The 20589-nt window shown below is 53.6% G+C and overlaps 1 protein-coding gene across 1 annotated transcript; it reads right to left on the minus strand.

Annotated features, from left to right (window-relative positions):
• Nucleotides 1-3171: 3171 nt before the first annotated feature.
• Nucleotides 3172-14705, minus strand: BSND (barttin CLCNK type accessory subunit beta). The gene is made up of 4 exons (XM_040231061.1): nt 14336-14705; nt 8346-8446; nt 5941-6210; nt 3172-5076 (listed from the first exon to the last, which is right to left on the minus strand). The coding sequence occupies exons 1-4, from the start codon at nt 14510-14512 to the stop codon at nt 4665-4667; spliced, it is 960 nt and encodes a 319-aa protein (XP_040086995.1). The 5' UTR covers nt 14513-14705; the 3' UTR covers nt 3172-4664.
• Nucleotides 14706-20589: the final 5884 nt, after the last annotated feature.

Below are 20589 nucleotides of genomic sequence, written 5' to 3' on the forward strand. Positions count from 1 at the left end.
GAGGGAGAGCAAGCCAGCTCAGGCTCCAAGCAACAGCCTGCAGGGACGACAGAGAAGGGGAGGAAGGGCATTAAGCAGATGGGGTGGACAGACAGGTTTCCAGCAGCTACCGAACTGGAGGAAGTGGTGGGCAAATTGGCTAAAAAGGGCTCAGCTCCAGGCCGAGAAGTCTGGCCTTATCCTGTGGGTGTAGGGACCATGAGAGGTGGGGGAGCTGGGATGTCTGTCCTGAGGGCCAGCACAGGTAGACACTCAGGGCAACCTTGCTGCCTGGATTGTTGGGGTGTGTCTCCTGTCCTCACCAGGGCTGGGATCACTTGGGACTAAAAGTGGATGATTCCTGCCAGGAATGGAAGGCCCTACAGCAACACCTCCTCTCCTCCATTGAATCCTTCTCTGGGAGGATGGGCATACTATTCAGCCTCTCGGAGTCCGTTTCCTCGTCTGTAACCTGGGGACACACACCAACCTTGCAGGCTGTGAGGGTGAAATGAAGGTGAGCACAGCATAGGCGATTATGGGTCTTGCTGCATGTATGGAGCCAGTGGCACTGGAAGAAGAGCGCAGGCCCTGGGGTCCACTCTCCAGTCCCCTGGGATGCCCATCTCTCAGGGCTGGTGAGAGGGTCCCATTCGGGCAGCACGCGATACGTTGCACATGTGCAGTAACTTTGTGGGCTGCCGCGTCTGCCCAGGCACAAGCAGTCCTGCTCACCTCGCCCCTTCTCCTGGGACCCTGCCGCTTTCTCAGCACGCGGCTCTCCTCCCGACCCTTAGCTCCCTGTGCCTGCCGTCAGCTCCCCTGCCCCGAGCACCTGGCACACTGGACGTGTTCTGTACCCTTTGCAAAGAGCTTTCACATGCACGTTCTCCCTGGCAAATCCACTCACCTACTGCCTTGTTTATTAGGGGGACAGAGTTAATCCCCATTATGCAGATGAGGAGAGAGAAGGACACGGACACTATTCAGGCATCTATGATGTGTCGGAGGCGTCATACCCGTTAATTCTTCACGACGTCCTGAGAGGCTGGTAGTATCTTCCCCACTGCATAAACGCGGACGCTGAAGCTCAGAGAGGGGCAGTGAGTTATCCAAGTTCACACAACAAGGAACTGGCAGAGGCTGAGTGCAGACCCAGGTCTTTCTGACTTGAGAGTCTGGGATTTAGAGCAAATATTTGCAATGTAGGGTTGACAGATCTGTCCCTCAGGGCCGTTGCAGGGACTAAATTGGGAAATTGGTGTGAGAGTGTCTGGCATCATGCTTAAAGACCAAGAGCAGAAGAGGAATCTTGTCCCCCTCCATCTAATCATATAGAACACAACACAGGGAGAGATGTCCAGGGAGGGTCACCACATGCCCAAGGTCACAGCGCCCAAGCTCACCGTCCCTGGGATCACTCTTCCCCAGTAAAGGGCAGGGGCTACCCCTCTCCAGAGAATGGAAACTTCCCAAAGTGCCTCTGAGCTGATGGGGGGTGGAAGGAGCAGGAATGTTGCCATGGTACGCCAGTTTGGAGCCTGAGGCTGAGAGAGGGAAGCCCAGGGTTTGCCAAGGTCATTCCTTTCGGCTCCACCCCCACCCCCAGGGACCTGCATGAAGACCTTGCCTTCCCAGTTAATCAGCCAACGAGAGGGCCCATTCCAGAGGCCCTCACACCTGGGCCCCAATGGTCTGATGAACTTGAATAATTTCACAGAATATCAGAATCAGATAAGCACTCTGTGACTGTGATGGGTCATGACACGTCCAGACCCCTCAGTAGCCATGGCCGAGCACAGCAAACAGGAACACTGTCCAAATTACATCAGCAACTACACAGCCTCTCCTGGCTGGAGCATGGCTTCTGCTTCTTTGTCAGCTACATCCTTAGCTTGGTCTTCCATGTACGATCTTAATCAAGACGCCCGGTCATGGGATCAGCCCCACTCCCCAGTAGCATCCAGTCTAGAGCAGAGACCCACTTCCATAGACCCTCCCCTCAGTCACCTCAGACAAGCCCATATCCCTTAAGTCCCTTCTCACAGCCTCTTACAGTGACACCTCACAGATCCCCTGGGGTTTCTCCCCTCACTTCAATGAGTAACAAAGGTACACGTGCTCAGCCATATCCAACTCTTGCAACCGCATGGACTGTAGCCCACCAGGCTCCTCTGTCCATGGGATTTTCCAACCAAGAATACTGGAATGGGTTGCCATTTCCTACTCCAGGGGATCTTCCCGAACCAGAGATCAAACCCAAATCTTCTATGTCTCCTGCACTGGCAGGTGGATTCTTTACCACTGAGCCCCCTGTAAAGCCCGCAGTGAGTAACAAACCCAACAAGTAACCACAGGTGGAACAGTGGTAAAGAATCCTCCTGCCGGTGCAAGAGAGGCAGGAGATGCAGGTTTGATCCCTGGGTCAGGAAAATCCCCTGGAGAAGGAAATGAAGACCCACTCCAGTATTCCGGCCTGGGAAATTCCATGGGGGTCGCCAAAGAGTCGACACGACTTAGCGACTAAACAACAAACAACCACAGGTGAGCTCCTGGTGGCCCTCACCTGCAGGGTACTGGCAGAAGGATCCCATCAAAACCCCACCCCTCCCACCCCCCCAGCAAAATGCAAACACAAGGATCCGTCACCTCCCTCTCACAGGTGAGGAAAGTGAGGTCCAAGCCCAAGGTCACAGAGTAGGGTGAATGTGTAATTTATCATCCTGAGGGGATAATTTGAGGGTGAAAGGTCTAACTAGGCAGGGACAGTGGGCCGGAATGAGGGCTGCCAGGGCAGGCCAGGCATGTGGTCTCCCAGTCACGCAAAGGACGAAGGGAGATCTGGCCTGGAGTGGAAGCCCAGCCCGGCCATCTGTGTCCCTGCCTCAGTCCCCGGCCCCTCCTTGGGACAGGTCTCTCTCTGTGGGCTGGGCTGGCAGCCAGACGCTCGGCTCTCTGCTGAGGTCTGGGGTGCCCTGCAGTGTGATGTGGAGGCAGGGGCCACTCTTGAGTTTCCACCCGCACAGCTGTCCCACCGGCCACACTGCTGCGTCTCGTGTTCACTTTCCAGAGAGTCCCCTCACTGATCCCCCTCGGTTACCCTGCCCAGAGAGGGACAGCGGAAGTGGTGTTGGGTGTGGGAAGAGGGTTCCCATAAAAGAATTTGCAGGTGAATGAAGGTAACCATTCTAAACACTGAAAACTTGTTTATTTGAACCTCCCACTGGTATTCTCTCTGATGCAGGTCACCCCGCCCCTGCGTGAATGAGAAGAGCACAGAAACAGCAGAGGCTTTCCTACTGGAGGCGGCAATGACCCAGAAAGGAGATGGAGGGGGTGCCAGCCCTCAGCCATGACCCCCATCCTGACCCAGAGGCATGGCCCAGGTGAAGGTCAGCCCTCCTAAGAGGCCCAGGGTGCCAGCTCTGATTGTGGGGGCCGGGGCTAAGGTGGTACCACCCATGCTGGGGCCCAGAGGAGCTTTGCAGAGATCAGCCTAAGAAAGCATCACTCAGTGATGCTGCCATACCTTCAGGGGCTGCTCAGACAGCCAGAGCCGTTTGTTCCTGGGCTCCGTGGCCACAGTGGTTGTGTGAGTGTCACTCTGTTGGGACAGTTTTTAACTCCTCTGTTCCCACCTCAGTTTCTGCTCTGCACTCTGTGTCTAACCTACAAGATGCCAGGCTCAGAGTATTGTGAGCCCCTTGAGGGTGAGAACTGTCATCAATTCGTGTCTCTTTCCACCTAAAGATCCCAGCTTACCATCTTGCACACAGTAGATGCTCCATAAATGCCACCGGGACCAAATGAGTTAAGTCAGGAGTCTGAGAGTCAGTGGAATGAGGGATGGGGCATTCCCTGCAAAAGGCTTCTGAGTTCTGGTCACTTCTGTACAACCTCAGGGACCACCAGTTGAGCATAGGAGAGACCAAGGCAAATGAAGCAAAGGTACTGGTCTTGAGCAGGCAGCCACACTCCAAGATAAATATGGAAGGGCCAGGACTAACTTGGTCCAAAAGCAGCAACATCAGGAAGAGCCTTCAGAAGAGGGAGGTCTGTGCAGAGGTTTGAAAGATATGCCTGAATGTGCCAGGCAGACAGGGACAAAGGGCAACCTGGTGGAGAAGACAGCTTGGCAAGGGCATAAGGCACAGGGTGAGCGTGGGGTGGGCTGACCAGGAGAAAGTCGGAAGGTCAGCAGAGGTCACTCATGGGAGGTTTTGGATCCCAGAACAACAGAAGCTACAGGAAGGATGTAGGACCAGATGTCAGCTCTGAATGAAGACCCATTTCGCCATCCATCAAGTGGACCAAAAGACTCATCAGGAATGAGAACCCTGAGGGCCTTTCACAGGGGATGAGGGACCCAGGGGCCGCATCAAGGAGGGTTTCTGGTCAGAAGCTAGCTTTGAGGTGAGGCTATAAAGGCACTTGAGGGCCCTGGCTGCTGCGAATCTTCTCAACAAATCCTATTACCTTCAAAGCTCCACAAAAAAAGTATTAATCGAAACAGCAATGGCCCAGTAATGTAATCACCTCCTCTCTGTGTGGTTCTCAAAATGCTCTCGGCCCACTGAGAGTCTGCAAAATCAAACCCCATTTTGCAGTTAGTGAAATGGAAGCCCTGTGAGGTCACATGGAGATTGGTGGTGGAGCCAGATTGAAACCCCAGGAGCAGTTCCATGTCAGCCCTGGGCCTCAGGTTCAAAGCCCAGTTCCTTGTCTGGGAGGGGATCCCCGGGGCTGTCGGGAAGCCCATAGTACAGGTCTTCCTCTTCCTGTGCCGGCCCCTCTGTGCCTGTGTCTGAAGCCTCTTCTTCCTCTTTTGTCCTTGGGGACCTCTGCTGGGAGCTAGGCACAGCTGCCTCCCGTCGCTGCTTCTCTGGAGGCACATCCTCCGTCGTGGGGGCATCAATCAGGGCAAAGTCGTGGAAGCGGTCCCGCTGGCACCTGCAGGTCCAGGACTCCAGAGGCAGGGGCTGAGGTTCCGCTTCCTCAGGTGGAGATGAGTTGGGGCTGCTCCCCTCACTGGAGTCCATGTCCAGGTCATCTTGGAAGGAAGCCAAGGGTGCAGGACCCTGGGGACAGGTCGGGGGGCTGCAGGGGTAAAGGCAGAGAGGGTGAGGGTAGCCCTGAGTCAGACTGCCTGGGTCTGAACCCCAGCCACGAGCTGCAAGGCCTGGGGTAGGTGAGTTCACCTGTCTGGGCCTGAGTTTCCTCCCCTGTAAAATGAGAGAAATACCAGCATTCGCTCCTATGGTTCTCCCTGAGGTTTATAGCAAATAATGAGTGCAAAGCACTTTGCATGAGGCCTGGAACATAGTAGGTGCTCAAGAAATGGACCATTATTATGTTATCCAAACCAGGTCACTCCTCTGCCTCTCCAACCACTCAGGGACTCCTCTGGGCCTACCGCCCCTGTCACATTGGGCGTCCCCTTCCATTCCTTCATCCTCCCCCCACTGGACAAGGGCCTCCCGCAGGGTGGGGCTGTCAAGGCCTGGCAGGGAGTAGGTGCCCAGGGATGCTGGTGGGTGAGTGACTACAGGCTTGAATGAGGAATATTGATGTTCCCGTTCATGAATGGCTGGGGACAGGGTGGGGGGTTGGGAAGGGGATGGAGTGACCTGCCCGAGGCCAAGAGCACGTCAGCAGCAGAGCCTGGATTTGAACTCAGGTCCTCTGGCTCCCCAGCTGGCTCCTCATGGTGAGAGTTCAAACTACTCTGAGATAGGAGTGATTATCCCCATGTGAGGAAACTGAGGCTTGGCAAGGTGAGGAGCATTTGAAGGTTACACAGAAGAGGAGCTGGGGTTTGAACCAGGCCCAGGTGACTAAGCCCAGACCCACGTGTCTCCTCAGGGTGTCCCCAGCCTCTCTGCTGCCCAGGGTCCCCATCACCCTCAGTGGCCCACACCCCCTCCTCCTTCACCCCAGAACCCCTCTGCTCTGCACACTCACCTGCGCCTGCCCTGACTTGGGTCTCTTTCTCCCTCATCCTGGTCCGAGCCCCTGTGGATGACCACGGCGGCTTCCAACCAGGCCTGAGGGTCACGAGGGCCACTTTCTCCTCCATCGCTGGCTCCTGGCTGCTGCTGTCCGGGTTCCAGGGCCAGGAGGGGGCGGGGGTCCTCACTGTAGCTCATGACCTTCATCTGGATGTGGCTGAAGTCAGGCAGGCTCTGGTCGTAGGCAGCTGCCTCCCACAGCCTGACGTAGGGGGGCTGGGGGCTGAATGGGGGTGCAGGAGACAGCAGGAGAGAGAATAGGCAGGTAGGCAAAGATTCACTCTGTGTTGTCCCCTGGCCCACCTGTTCTGAGCAGCGGGTCTCCCCTGATCTCCAAGAAGCCTCTGGGAGCGATTACTGTACCCAGTTCATGGATGAGGAGACTGAGGCCCAGCAAGGTAAGCTGAGTGGCAGAGCTCAGACACTCAGGTCAGTGTTCCTTTCACCCCATGTCTCCAAAGTGAACCCCAAGGCTGCAACTACCAAATGAAGGTCGGTTTGGATTAACTGGGAGTTTTCTGGGTTCCAGATGGTGGCCTGAAGGCTTTATGCTGTTTATTCTGAACAACCCCTTGAAGCCGAGTGGTCGTTCCCATTTTTCAGATGAGGACACAGCAGCAGTAGGGCCCAGCGACTGAGTGGTCCTTGCGGGCCGGGCTCTATGGGTTAGCTCATCGAGTCCTTGCTGGAACTCTGGGAGCTGCTGGGGGAGGCTGAGGCACAGACACTGGCTGGCTTGCCTGAGTGACGCAGACCCAGGGAAGGGGCTGGGGCTCCAAGCACCACCTTCTCCACTGCTCTACGATCCAGGGCTGGGGGGTGACAGGGAGAGCCCAGGCTCAGGGCGACCTATCCCAGCAGCTCTCTCCGTGTGACCAGTCCTGAGGCTGGTCCCAGTACCCACCCAGGGTCTATCTGCCTCCATCCCCTGGGACACTTGGTCACCTGGGTGCCAGGGACAGAAAATAGCATCACCACCTCCTTCCCCAAGTGAAACAGAGAAAGTCCCAGAGCCCTGGCCACAGACCCTGGATCTGCAGCCTGGACTTCTGAGCACAATCATCACGGCTTCAGGGGTGGGGAGGGGGGACCAGGTCAGGTCACCCCTCCAGGGCTGCCATGTTTTGGCAAGACAGCACTTGACACTTCCAAGGATGGAGGCAGGTATGGTCTGGTATTGACTCTGTGTGAGGTTTGGGTTTGCGATTGCACTTCTTGAGCCTCAGTTTCCACATCTGTATAAAGGGCCCAACACCACCACCCCTTGCATAGATTCCTATGAAGGCCAAAAGAGGTCATGGGCGCAAAATGCCTGAGTTGGTCTCTGGTGCTTTTGGAAGTGCTTCCTACCAATGATGGCAAAGGCTTATAGAGGGCCTGCTATGGTCCAGGCTCTGTTCTTAGTGCTTGGCTTATAAAGTCTGCCATCCATATCACAGGTTCCACATTCATGGATTCAACTAACTGCAGTTTGAAAATACTCAGGAAAAAAATTCTAGAAAGCCCCAAAGAGCAAAACTTGAATTTGTCACATACCAGCAACTATTTACATAGCATTTACATTATATTATACAATCCTAGAGAATTCCAAGGACTGTATAGTCCATGGGGTCACAGAGTCAGACAGGACTGAGAGACTTTCACTTTCACTTTCATTATATTTACAAGTATTGACATAGCATTTACATGCTATGTGTTAGAAGTAATCTAGAGACGATTTAAAGTATATGGGAGGATGTCTTACATTATAAACAAATATTACACTATTTTATATAAGGGACTTGAGCATCTGCAGATTTTGGTGTCTGAGGGGGATCTGGAGCCAGTTCCCCACAGATGCCAAGAGATGATTATTATCTCATTTAGCCCCTCCACTGAAGCTGTATTTGAAATACACCATATCTGTATTTCAAAGATGGGGCAAAGAGAGGCAGGTCAAGTTCCCAAAGTCACTCAGCCAAAAAGTGGCAGGGCCCCAGGGCTGTGCCTTGGCCATCATTATGCCTTTTGTTTGGTAGCGTAGTAGTCATCACCATTGTGTGGGATTTAGGGTCACACCTATTTGGCTGCCACTAATTCACTGTAAGGCAAGACAAAAATCCCCAAGCCTCAGTTTCCTCATCTGTAAAATGGGAACAGTAACGACCACCTCATAGAATTGAGAGGCCAAAACAATCTATGATTTCTGAGAGTCTGTTCTTGGTAAGTAAGAAGGTAAAGCCAGAGCCTGCAGCAGAGGGGAGACACTGCCCCTCTGCTCATGCCCCACTCCGTCACTCTCCTCAGTAGGGGGAGACTGGCCTGGGGGGTCACTAACCCTCCCCTCCGTCCACTCCACCCAGAGGGCTCAGCACCCACCCCTTCATCTCGGCAGCAAGCCCACTCTCCAGCAGGCCCAGCGTCTTCGCCTTCGTGGACAGGACACCTTGGAAGTCAGAGTCAGCAGGTACGAAGGTGATCTGCAGGGCAAAGGGGAGAAGGCTTCTCTGTAGCTGCCTGCACACATTCACACTTGCTGCTCTCCCAGAGCAGGGGCCTAACCTCTCCAGACACCCTGGGACAGAGACCTCACAAGGGAGTGCACCCTGTTTGACAGGAGGGCCCAGCACTGTTGGCTATCTGGATCTCTGGGCTCCTGCTCTCACTGGCCCTTCATTCACCCAGCAAACTCTCCTGGAGCATCAGCTGTGTGCCAGGCACTCTTCTAGGCAGTAGGGGGCAGCAGTGAGTGAATGAGACCGGCTCCCCTTTCCTGGGGGAGGTCATATCTTGTCCTGCCTGACATGGGGCAGGCCCTTCATCCGTATCTGGTGAATGGGCAAGAAGCAGGTCATTGTCAGGTGTTTCCTGGCACCGACAGAGGCTGCGACAGAGGACAGAGAAGGGGGCCGCCGGGGTGGTGCCCAGCCCTGACCCCTGAACTCTCCAGGACCTCGAGGTCTCTGCAGGTGCCACACCACAGGTGGGCACGGGGCAGTGGAGGGGAGGCAGGTCACAAAGGAGGCAGTGAGATGAGGCAGAAGGCGCCCTGCCTTTGGGGTCTGAGAGGCTGGGTGAGCAGCCTTCCTTAGGCAGGTCATCACTCCTCCCAGAGCATGTCTGTGATCCTCTGTAAAATGGGGTTCACCTCGAAGAGATATTTGCAGCGCTGTTCACAATGGCCAAAAGGTGGAAGCACCCTAAGTACCCATTGATGGAGGACTAGATAAACAAAATGTGGTGTATACACACAAAGGAAGATTATTCAGCCTTTAAAAGAAAAAAAATGAAGTTCCAACACGTGCTACAACATGGATGAACCTTGAGGAAATAAGCCAGTCACGAGACAAATTCCACAGGATTCCACTTTCATGAAGTGTCTGCTGCTGCTGCTAAGTCGCTTCAGTCGTGTCCGACTCTGTGCGACCCCAAAGACAGCAACCCACCAGGCTTCTCCGTCCCTGGAATTCTCCAGGCAGAATACTGGAGTGGGTTGCCATTTCCTTCTCCAATGCATGAAAGTGAAAAGTGAAAGTGAAGTCGCTCAGTCGTGTCCGACTCTTAGTGACCCCATGGACTGCAGCCCACTAGGCTCCTCCATCCATAGGATTTTCCAGGCAAGAGTACTGGAGTGGGGTGACATCGCCTTCTCCAATGAAGTATCTAGAATAGTCAAATTCATAGACAGAAGGGAGAATGGTGGTTGCCACAGATAGGAGCAGGGGGGATGGAGAGTTATCGTTTATTGGGTATAGAGTTTCAGTTTTACAAGATGAAAAGCATTCTGGAAATCAGTTCCATAACAATGTGAATGTAATTAACACTGAAAGGTCACTTTAAAATGTTTCAGATGGTAAATTTTAGGTTATGTATATTTCACAGTTTAAAAAAGCAGGATTAGTATTGCCTGTCTCCTGGCTGTGAAGATTCCATGAGATAATACATAAGGGGTCCCTCAGCCCAGGGTCTGGCACATAGTATCTGCTCTATAAATCATAGTTTGATGCTATTGAAGATGAAATTATCTGACTTCTCTGAGTCTTGTCCTCCTCAACTGAAAATTTCCTCAACAAATATTTTATAAGACCCTTGGGCTTCCCTGGTGGCTTAGAGGGTAAAGAATCTGCCTGCAATGGGAGAGACCTGGGTTCGATCCCAGGTGGGGAAGGTGCCCTGGTGAGAAGGGAATGGTTACCCACTCCAGTATTCTTGCCTGGAGAATCCCATGGGCAGAGGAGCCTGTCCAAAGGGGCCTGGTGCGCTACAGTCCGTGGGGTCACAAAGAGTTGGACACAACTGAGCAACTAACACCTTCACTTCACTTTACAGTGTTACACCAGGTTCTTAAGCAGCAACCTCCTTTCCCCCTTCCCACAGAGTACAGTGAGTGAAAGTCACTTGTCTGCACCATCAAAGCCCAATCCTGATGGGGAGAAGGGAATGATGATAGCTGGAGGGGTTCTTAGAACACCTGTGAGTAGTAAGCTTCCCCCCAAATGTCTGGAAATGAGGGAGGGCCCTGGGTATCTTCCACAGCCACTAAGTATGTCCTGCACTTGCCAGATGGTTCTGTATTTCCTAGAAGCTTTCCCCCAGTCATCCTCCTCTTCATCATCATAGTCACCACCATTATCTCCACCAACATCATAATCGTATCACCACCATCAGCACCAGCACCTTCATTATCACCCTACAGCATCATTGCATTGCCACTGTGAAAGCCTGGAGGAGAAGGAAAGTCCTGAGCATCTTACAACACAAAATCTTTTAAGAGAAGGAGACAGGCAGAGTTAAAGCTGGGAAGGGGAGATCAGACCATGAAGACAGCAAAGCATCAGGCTAAGGAATTCAGCCTTTATCCAGAAGCAGAGGGAGCCCTGGAGGAGTTCTCAGCTGGAGAGTACACAGACAGATGGGCAGAGTTCTGGGCAGTTCCCAGAGAGGGGGAAGAGAGGGATGATGGAGGGAGGCCCATGAAGAGGTCAACCCATCAGTCGCCAATCAGGGGTCTGGTCCTGGGCTCCAGCAGAGCAGGCAGGAGTGGGGAGTAGGGAGTGGGGAACTTGGGGGTAGAAGCAGAAGCCAGGCAAAGAGGTCCAGCTTTCCCAGCCAATCCTTCCCCTTGCCCATCTCAGCTAACAAGCACAGCATCCCTGACTGTCCCACCGGCTAGATTTGTCCCAATCCCTCCTCCTCTCAAGCCCGAAACCCTGCAGACCACTAAATCTGAGCAAGTCGACTTCAGAAATTCAGTAGGGTAAGCAAGCTGGAAGTACCGGGCCACACCCAGCCACAGCAGGTACTGTATGTTTGATGAACTGGAAACGTCTTCTCTGCTCCTACAGCCTTGGGGTCAAGTTCTGCCTTCATCTAGGAGATGATCATCTCTCACCTGGACCAGAGAAGGAGTCCCCCCACCACTGGCCAGTTGCTCTTGAAACTTCCTCCTCCCAGATGTCAGCCTGATCACTTTGCTGAACTGCAAAGCTGCTCATGCCCCCCTCTTGTCCCATCAACTACAATGCAAGGCCTGAAGTCCTCAGCATGGCATCCAGGCCCCGCGGGCCCAGCCCCACTCCCTCTCCACCTTCCCTTGCTCCCCGCACCCTCCAGTCACCATGTCGACCCACTTGCCTTGCTTCTTCTCATGTCGTTGTTCACCCTATTCCTTCTGCCTGAAATGTCTTTCCTCATCTTTTCTGCCTGGTGAACTCCTACTTTACCTACAAACCCCAAATCACCTTCTCTGTGAAACCCATTCCCTCCCCAGCAGGCAGAAAATTGTCTCCTCCATGAGACCCCCCAGTCCCCTAAAGACAGGGACAGCTTAATTCACACTGGTATTGGGTACCCCTTACCCCCATATTGGGCTTCCCTTGTGGCTCTGCTGTTAAAGAACCCGCCTGCAATGCGGGAGACCTGGGTTCAATCCCAGGGTTGAGAAGATCCCCTGGAGAAGGGAAAGGCTACCCACGCCAGCATTTTGGCTTGGAGAATTCCATGGACTGCACAGTTCATGGTGTTGCAAAGAGTGGGACATGACTGAGCAACTTTACTTACTTTACTTTACCCCCATATCATAATTGTCTAATTCTATTCCCTTATATTTCTTTCAATCCAGAAAATTCCCATTTGTCAGGCTCTGAGGCAGGAGAGGGTCTAGCAGGGAAGATGGGCATCAGTATTTGCTGAGAGCTCCGGTGGCCCAGGCTCCAGTGAGACGGAGCGGGAGAGGGGACCGCCGTCTAGCACACCTCCCTGCTTTATGACACACTTGCCTTCTCTCCCTTGGTGTGCCGCCCTAACAGCCTGCGTCCCTGAAACACACATCCACTTCTGTGCTCGCATACCTGCACACACATACAAAGACCCGCTCAAAGCCGCAACACTGATCCTGAGACGGCCGCCTGCGAATTGGCCCCGGGCCGGGCATGATGCCAGGTCCCCACATACAAGACTGTATTGGTTCCTCCCGCCCGGCCATGTAAGTCTCAGGGAGGAGGGGGACTCTTCTGCGAGGGTCACAGAAGTGGGGCACAGGGAGGAGAGATCCGAGTCTGGGCCTGGCGGACACTGAAACCCGTGCTCTTTCTACCCCACCGTGCAGCCTCTGCAGCACAGGAACACGTGAATCCGTCAACAGTTATTCATTAATACCCGAGAATATTCCCTGTCCCCGATCTCTCTCCCTCATCCCCACGGCCCCTCTGCCCCCCTCCCCTTCCCCGCCCACAGCCAGCTCTGTGAAGGAGGCCAGGGCAAGAAGGACCCTCCCCCCACCCTCCCCCACACCCTGCCATCCCCCAAGGTCCAGGCTCCTCATTGGGAGGATGATGAGGAAGGTGGTGGTGACGTGGGCGGCTCGGCCCCAAGGCCTTCTTCTCCCGGTGACCTCTGCTCAGGGCATTGCACAGAGTCGAGTTGACTGTAAACTGCTCAGTAAATGACTACAAACCAGCCTGGACCGCCCCAGCGCTGAATAAACGCTCTGACAGCCAGGGCCTGCCCGCGGAGGAAGCAGGGCTGGGAGAGCCTAACCCAAGCCCCAGGAGCCTCCTCCCTCCTCCAAACCCCAGCATAGCCACCCAGGCGAGAGGTGAGGAGGGGGTTGCCGAGGGAGGGGCAGGGAGGAAGGGGGAGGTGGTGGCTGCCCGGGGACTGGAGCCCCAGATGGCAGGACCAGCGGGGTCCTTAAGATACACCCTCTTTCCCACCCCCTCTTCCTGACTCACACATTCTACAAATGTGGGAACTGAGACTCAGAGAGGGAAGGAGCTTAACCAAAGTCTCCCAGGTAATCAGAGGCAGAGTGCAAGTTAGAATCCGTGCTTTTTTCCTTGTCTCCCTGGATCTAGCTTACCAGCTGCTGCATGATGTTGGAAAAGCCACTCAACCTCTCTGGGCACCAAAAGATTACACTTGATATGCCCATTCCACACATTTGTTAGGAGGATCAATAACCGTAAGGGTGACAGCCTTTCACCTAAATATTATACTCTACAGTTCACAAAACTGTTCATCTCTTCTCTGTTCTCCATAAAAACCGTGAGGCTGGGAGAAATAGGAGCGCAGGGCCTCATTTTGCAGATAAAAGAAACTGAGGCTCAGAAAGACAAAGGTCACATGGAGACTTTGGAACAGAGCTAGAACTAGAAGAACTCAAGACTCTCAAACCAGTGCTCTTCCCATCACTAAGTCACTCATTAGAAGTACATTAAAACCCCAAAAGATAGAGCAGTGCCCAAGCCAGGAGGTTCCAGCTGACTCACTCAAGAACTCTCAGCAGCTCTGGGACACAGGAACCATCCTCCCGAGGAAGGTTATGCTTTAGACACCACACATCTGAGCTCTGATCCCAACTCAGATACCCAGGAGCTGAAGGAACCTCACTTTCTGAGCCTCAGGCTTCTCCACTATAAAATAGAACTTCAAAGGTACCAAAAAGCTCAGGATGGATGATGAACTTCACCAGGGATACAGGTGTGCCTGGCAGGCAGCAAGCCCTCAAGAACTTTGGTTTTAAGAAGTTGGATTGTGTCTCCCCCATGATACCTAGTTCTCCTAGGTACCTAGACATGGTACCTAGTGTCTCCCCCATGGTACCTAGTTCAGGGCTCCAGATTCAGGGGACTTCTGATTAATCTTTATGCTAAGGGATGGATAGATGGATGGATGGATGGATGGATGGATGGATGGATGGATGGATGCTCAGAAGAGTGGAGATAAGAAAAGAAATGGTAAAGGGGAGAGGATGACAAGATGATTGAAGGATGGGGGACTGATGCCTGGAGTAGAGGCACAGCCCCAGACCCCCCTGGGCCCTGGCCTGCAGCCCAGCTGTCCCCACTGTTGCCGCTCTTCCCACCTACCTTGGGGTAGCATTGGCACATGCTCCAGATGACGCCCCCGATCACCATGATGCCTCCCATGGCGTAGAAGGTGCCGTAGACCTGGGGCCGGTCGTGGCTCATGAGGAACGTGCCCAGGGCCAGCAGAAAGAGCCCCAGAACGATGAAGCCGATGCGGAAGGTCTTCTCATCAGTCATGGCTGCCTGGCCAGTGAGCCACCTGCAGGGGGCGCCAGGAAACCAGCCAGCTACCTACACACGCACTCACACCTGAGTGACACTCCGGGATCGCTGCTGATCAGGACTTAAGCGGAGAGGGAGGCAGGCTCCCTGCAGGCCCAGCCCAGCCACCGGGCACACCCCGTGCTCCAGGCTGGAAGAGTTACGCGCAGGTGGCTGCGTGCCCCCACCTTCACTCCTCTCCCCTTCCCTCTGGGCCCTCTGGAGCGTGTGGGAATCCGAGTGAGGGAGACAGAGGGAGGGAAGGGGAGGTTCCAGGGGCTGGGCCCCAGCCCAGGCTTTGACATCACCTCATTTCCCTGCGTGGGGCTGAGCTGGGCGGACAGGCAGCCTGCACCATCCAGCCAGGGGAAGCAGGTAAATACTGCAGCCCAAAAACATAAGAATGCCACTGGGGGATTCCAAGATCCCACAGGCTGGCATTTTAGAACCCTGAAGAATTTTAGACTCTTCAAGGTCACGGGCCCACCTGGCCACTAGTTACGAACGGTGCCTGCTTGCAGGGCTCTATTTTAAACATGTGATTAGTATTAACTCATTTAGGGAACCCCATAAGGTAGGCACTACTATCCCTACTTTCTAAATGAAGATACGGATACGTAGCTTGCCCAAGGTCACACAGCCAGAAAGGACAGGGCAGTTGGCATTTGAACCTAGTATTGTCCCCAAGTGAAACTGCCTAACTGTAGCACAAGGGTTCAAAGTGCAGGCTCTGATGGTCAAACAGACTTCCTGGCTTGGCTTCTGGCTCCTCTACTATGGGGCAGTGTGGTCCTGTTACCTCCTGTGCCGCAGTCTTCCTCCTCTCTACAATGGGGATAATGATAGCAACTCGCAAGACTAGGTCTGTCTCCAGGCTTGGCCTCCCTGGGTGCCTCTGCCCCCTTCCCATGCTCTGTGATCCTTCCAGGCCTACTGGCCATGAGCTGGCCATGAAAGGCTCTAGTGGGCAATGCCCCTCTAGGGTGTGATTGGTTGATAGTGAGTTCCTTGCCTCCTAACCTAGGAAGGTGCCCTCATTCTAAAAATGACATTCTAATGGTGGAATTTCAGTCCTGCAGCAGGCTGATGGGAAAAATCAGATTCTCAGAGAGGATTATAGGAAAATGATGGTCAACAGTATCTGAAAAAGAAAAAAAAGCGTTAACTTGTTTGTACGGGGTTGAACAGGCTCTGAATTGGCATTGCAGGATAAAAGGCTTTCCCTTGGCATCCTGACTTCATAGGCTTGGGGAATCTTCCTGTCTGTCATTACCACCCTCTCCCTCCCCCCCAACACAAGCTGTACTGGTTCCCAACACCACACCTGTGTTCACATGATACACTCTGGTGTCACTGCCCACAGCGCCTTGGAGTTTCATTATGAAGCAGTTTCTCCTTCACCAGCCCTCAGATCCAGCACTTTACAGTTTGCAGAGGAGGTGTCCTGTAGCAGAACTCAGGTGACCCTTCCAGTGAGAGGTGACTGAGCGATCAGAAAGGGCTGAAAGGCACCGGGTGACATCTATGTTTGTTGTTTCCCGGGGTGACCTTGGCCTAATGGCTCTGCTCTGGGTTTGAGTTTGTCATCTTTGATTGAATGTGGTATCAAGTTACCTCCCAGGGGTTGTGGAGGGACGTGATATGATAGAGGGAGAAACGCTTTGCAAACTGGGATTTACAGGGCAGAACCTCAGGTGGCTCAGTGGTAAAGAATCCACCTGCCAGTGCAGGAGACGCAGCAGTCACAGGTTCGATCCCTGGGTCGGGAAGATCCCCTGGAGGAGGAAATGGCAACCAATTCCAGTATTCTTACCTGTAAAATCCCATGGACAGAGGAGCCTGGTGAGGTCGCAGAGTCGGACACGACTGAGCACACACCCTCCAGGGAAACACTATTATCATAGTTTTATACAGGCTCAGAGAAGAGAGGTTACACGCCTCTCCCAGAAAATTAATCCGGGGCCCAGAGGGGCTTCAGCCTGCCCTTTCTGGTCCTGGAGGCCGGGTCCACGGCGGCGGGAATAGATCTTGGTCGCAATCCAGCAGGAGCCTCTCACGCCCCCTGGTGGCCATAGTAGTACGCGCTTGGCTAGGTGCTTTCACATCTCCTAGGTCGTGCCAGAGTCCCGCAACCCCGTGAGGCTACCGGAAGAGGTTACCCTGCTTATTTCACAGGCGAGAAAACTGAGTCCGGGGACATCTCTCCAAAGATCTCCCCAAACTGACCTGGGGGCTGAACGCGGACCTGGATCCACGCAGCCCCAGTCCCATTGTAGATGAATCTGGTCCTTAGGGCTTCCTGAGAAGCCTCCTGGTCACCCCAGCACTCCTCTTGTTTCCCCATCTTTTCTTTCCTCTCCACTACTCATCCACTTTCTGCCTTTTCTCTCCTTAAAACAGGTTGGGGGCTGGGAGTGACAAGAGTAAGAAGCTCTGGGACAAGTAGGTGCTCTGTAAAATGGATCTAATCTAACCTCTTTCACAGAGCCGTGGGGACACGTGTGTACAGCGCATTGGAAGTATTGGGTGATCCGTGGTTCCCACTGGCCTCTCACCTGCCTCTGACTTCTGCCTTCCACCCCTGCAAAGCGGGGTCAGCCTGAGGAGCAGTTGCAGAGTCTACCATCTTGCAGCAGAGGGCGCGCTAACCACTGTTTTCTTCGTTTACAGACTTGAGCGTCCCTGCAAGATCTTAAGAGCTGCGTCTGCAGGTAGGTGAAATATCACACCCATTTGTCAGAAACTGAGGCTCTCAAGGCAGGATAAGCGGCCCAAGATGGCAGAGCCTGTAAAGAGCAGAGCCAGGGTTCAAACGAGGCCCCAGGTCAGTCCTTGTTGAGTTCCTGCTATATGTAGCTCACTCCAAGGTGTGGGTGTCTGAGAACATGGTTATTCAGCGTGATGGCTGGTGGCGGCTCAGATGGCAAAGAGTCTGCCTGCAGTGTGGGAGACCCGGGTTCGATTCCTGGGTCAGGAAGATCCCCTGGAGAAGGAAATGGCAAACCACTCCACTTACTCTTACCTGGAAAATCCCGTGGTCGGAGGAGCCTGCAGCCTACAGCCCACGGGGTCCCAAAGGGTTGGACACGACTGAGCGACTTCACTTTCACTTTCTTTCCTGTTTCGCGGGACACAGCATGGTAAAGCCTCTGAGATACGTCTGAGGTCCAGCAAGTGCACAAAGCAGCCAGAGGCAGAGACTGGGGAGGGGGTGGCCCAAGGGAGGAATGAAAGTCAGAGTCCCAGGAGGGATTCTTGAGAAGCCAGTTGGCATTCTTCTGTCAGGGTAGGAAAACCAGTTCAGGCAAAGAGATCAACATGCGCAAAGGCCCAGAGGCAGGTAAGCACTGACACACGGCTGGAGGTAAAACTAAATGCTGCGTGCATACCACCCCATACTGCATAATCCTCCCCCTCTTCCCCTACCTGCACCTCCATGTCAGCTCCACCCTTCTACCACCTGGATATCCTGGCCGCCATCCTCACCGCTCGCTCATCCACATGCTATTGGCCCTGCCTCTGGGACCGAGGGTTTCCCTGTGAGCTCAGTTGGTAAAGAATCTGCCTGCAATTCAGGAGACCCCGGTTCGATTCCTGGCTCAGGAAGATCCCCTGGAGAAGGGATAGGCTACCCACTCCAGTATTCTCGGGCTTCCTTTGTGGTTCAGCTGATAAAGAATCTGCCTGTAATGCGGGAGACCTGGGTTCGATCCCTGGATTGGGAAGATCCCCTGGAGAAGAGAAAGGCTACCCACTCTAATATTCTGGCCTGGAGAATTCCATGGACTGTACAGTCCATGGGGTTGCGAAGAGTCAGACACGACTGAGAGACTTTCACTTCAGTGAGACCGAACCGAATCACTTCTCGCTCCCAGTGCGGCTCATCACTCTGGTCTGAGCCCCATCATGTCTGTCCTTCCAAGTGGTCTCTGCTTCTACCCTTGCCGGCTGCAGTGTCTTTCCAACCCAGATGCCAGGTTAGACCATGTCACTTCTCTCCTCAGAGCCCTGGATGGGTTCTCTTCCCTATCAGAGTAACACTCAAGACTTAAAATGGCCTATAAAACCCTAGATAATCTGCCAGCCTATCACTGCTCTGAGACAGTCTCCTGCCACACCTCCCCTCACTCACTCCACCCCAGTCACCCTGGCTGTATGCTTTTCTGGGAATACACAAGCACCCCAGGGCCTTTGCACCTGTTCATCCTTCCACCTAGAAGGCTCTTCCTCCAGGTATCTGCACAACTCCCTCCCTTGCCTCCTTCAAGTCTGTATCCAGATGTCAGCTTCTCTGGTGTGACATCCAAAACTGCCGAACCCCTCCCCCAGGTGTTCCCTGCCCTCCTTTCCTAATTTACTTTTCTCCGCAGTGCTCAGCACCATGGATTACTCTGTACACATAAGTTATGAATCTCACCGCTTGTCTGAATTCCCCCACTAGAACTCGAGCTCCTACAGGCTTGGGGCTTTGTTTTGTTCATTGTTGGATCTCCAGGGGTTAGACCTGGTCGACTCTCAATTCACACTTGGGAATGGAGGGATGACTGTCAGCTCCAGAGCAGAGGGAGGCTGGAGAGGAAGCGCAGGCAGGAAACCTGGGGTCAGGCCAGGGGAGCCGGCATCTTTCAGAGGCCAGTGGGGAGTCTCCAAGGGAGTTATGTGGGGAGTGACACGGGTTGGATTTTCATTTTGTACCCATCCTCTGGTTCTGAGATCAGGTTGGAAGAAGCAAAAGGAGATGCTGGAAGTGAGGGGCAGTCACCAGACTCTAGCAGAAACCTAGGGCCATAAGATTAAAATGAACACTTTTTAAAAGAGTCATTAGCTGCTGAGGGGATGGAGAGCGAGGGAATTTTCCAACTGATTTGAGGTGGTGAGCTCGGGGGGAAAACAGGGCAAAGGAGGAGCCCAGTGCAAGCAGGGGAGAGGCCTGAGCCCAGAGTGTCCCTGACGTCCCAGGCCTGGGGACAGGCATCAGAGGTGAGCTCTGAGTGATGGATGAATAAACTGATCAGCCAGGCCCGGGAGGAAAGAGGCCAGAAAGAGAACCAGTGCCTCCTGGGGGCTGGGTTGACAGACCCAGCCTCATAGGGCTGCTCAGCCCGAGTCCTTCCCAGTTCACAGTCGAGGGCACTGCAGCTCAGAAAGGACCCTGGCTTGTCAGGAGACCGGCTCCACGGCCCTGGCTTGGCCTCCAAGGAGCTGGTGACCTTGAGCAAACCACTGCCCCTCCCGGGGACTTTCAGTTGGGACGCAAATGACTTAGGACTATAGAAAAAGTTTTTCCACTCTTCCAGCCCTCCCCAACCCCTGCCTCTTCCAGCTCCTGCTTGGCAAAGGTGGTGCCTCCAAATCACACCTGCAACTCATTAACTCACCTGCCTGGGGGAAATTCCTCAGCTTGGAGGTACGATGGAAGCTGGGCTTTGCTTTCCAGCCTGGAACCCCTTTAACCCCTTAGGAATTGCAGAGGTCCTGATGAATCCCTTGCACCTCCCCCAGCCAAATCCCCAGGGTACACAGTGAAAGCTGGTGTGTGTGCGTGTATGCACACATGTGCCTGCACCTGTGCATCTCAGGGTCCAACAGAAAGGTCGGGGCCAAGGCAGAATTCAAACCTGCATCTCCATTACAGCAGGAAGTACAAGGCACACACAAGGAAGAGAGAGAGTAGGAGTACAGGATAGGGATCCGGGATCTGGTGATGGGGAAGGAAGAAGGTCCACAAGATCCACGAGAAGAGCCACAAGCTCTGGCTCAGGTAGCCGAGAAGAGGGCCCAGGAATGACCAAGATAGCGGACCTTTTTTGTTTCATTTTCAGTAAACAAATATCTGCTGAGCATCTTCCAGGGGCCAGGCACTGTTTCTAAGCTTTAGGTAAAGAAATTGTATACATTGTATGCATATAATGGTAAAGGAAAGAAGCAAAAATACCCCTGCTCTTGGAGAGCTTGCTGGGGTAGAAACATAATACACTAACAATTTTCCATATATTTTTAATTTTAAATATTAAATGATGACAGGTGTTATTTGAAAAGTAGAGCAGGAAGGA

The sequence above is a fragment of the Oryx dammah genome, unplaced genomic scaffold, assembly GCF_014754425.2.
Source record: "Oryx dammah isolate SB20612 unplaced genomic scaffold, SCBI_Odam_1.1 HiC_scaffold_28, whole genome shotgun sequence".
NCBI lineage: Eukaryota > Metazoa > Chordata > Mammalia > Artiodactyla > Bovidae > Oryx > Oryx dammah.

Excerpts from the sequence above, each read along its gene's own strand:
- BSND (XM_040231061.1), bottom strand. The coding sequence starts at position 14,512 with ATGACTGATGAGAAGACCTTCCGCATCGGCTTCATCGTTCTGGGGCTC. Across the intron at positions 8,447-14,335 it reads TGTGCCAATGCTACCCCAAG|ATCACCTTCGTACCTGCTGA; the intron begins GTAGGTGGGAAG and ends TTTGCCCTGCAG. Across the intron at positions 6,211-8,345 it reads CTTGCTGCCGAGATGAAGGG|CCCCCAGCCCCCCTACGTCA; the intron begins GTGGGTGCTGAG and ends ACCCCCATTCAG.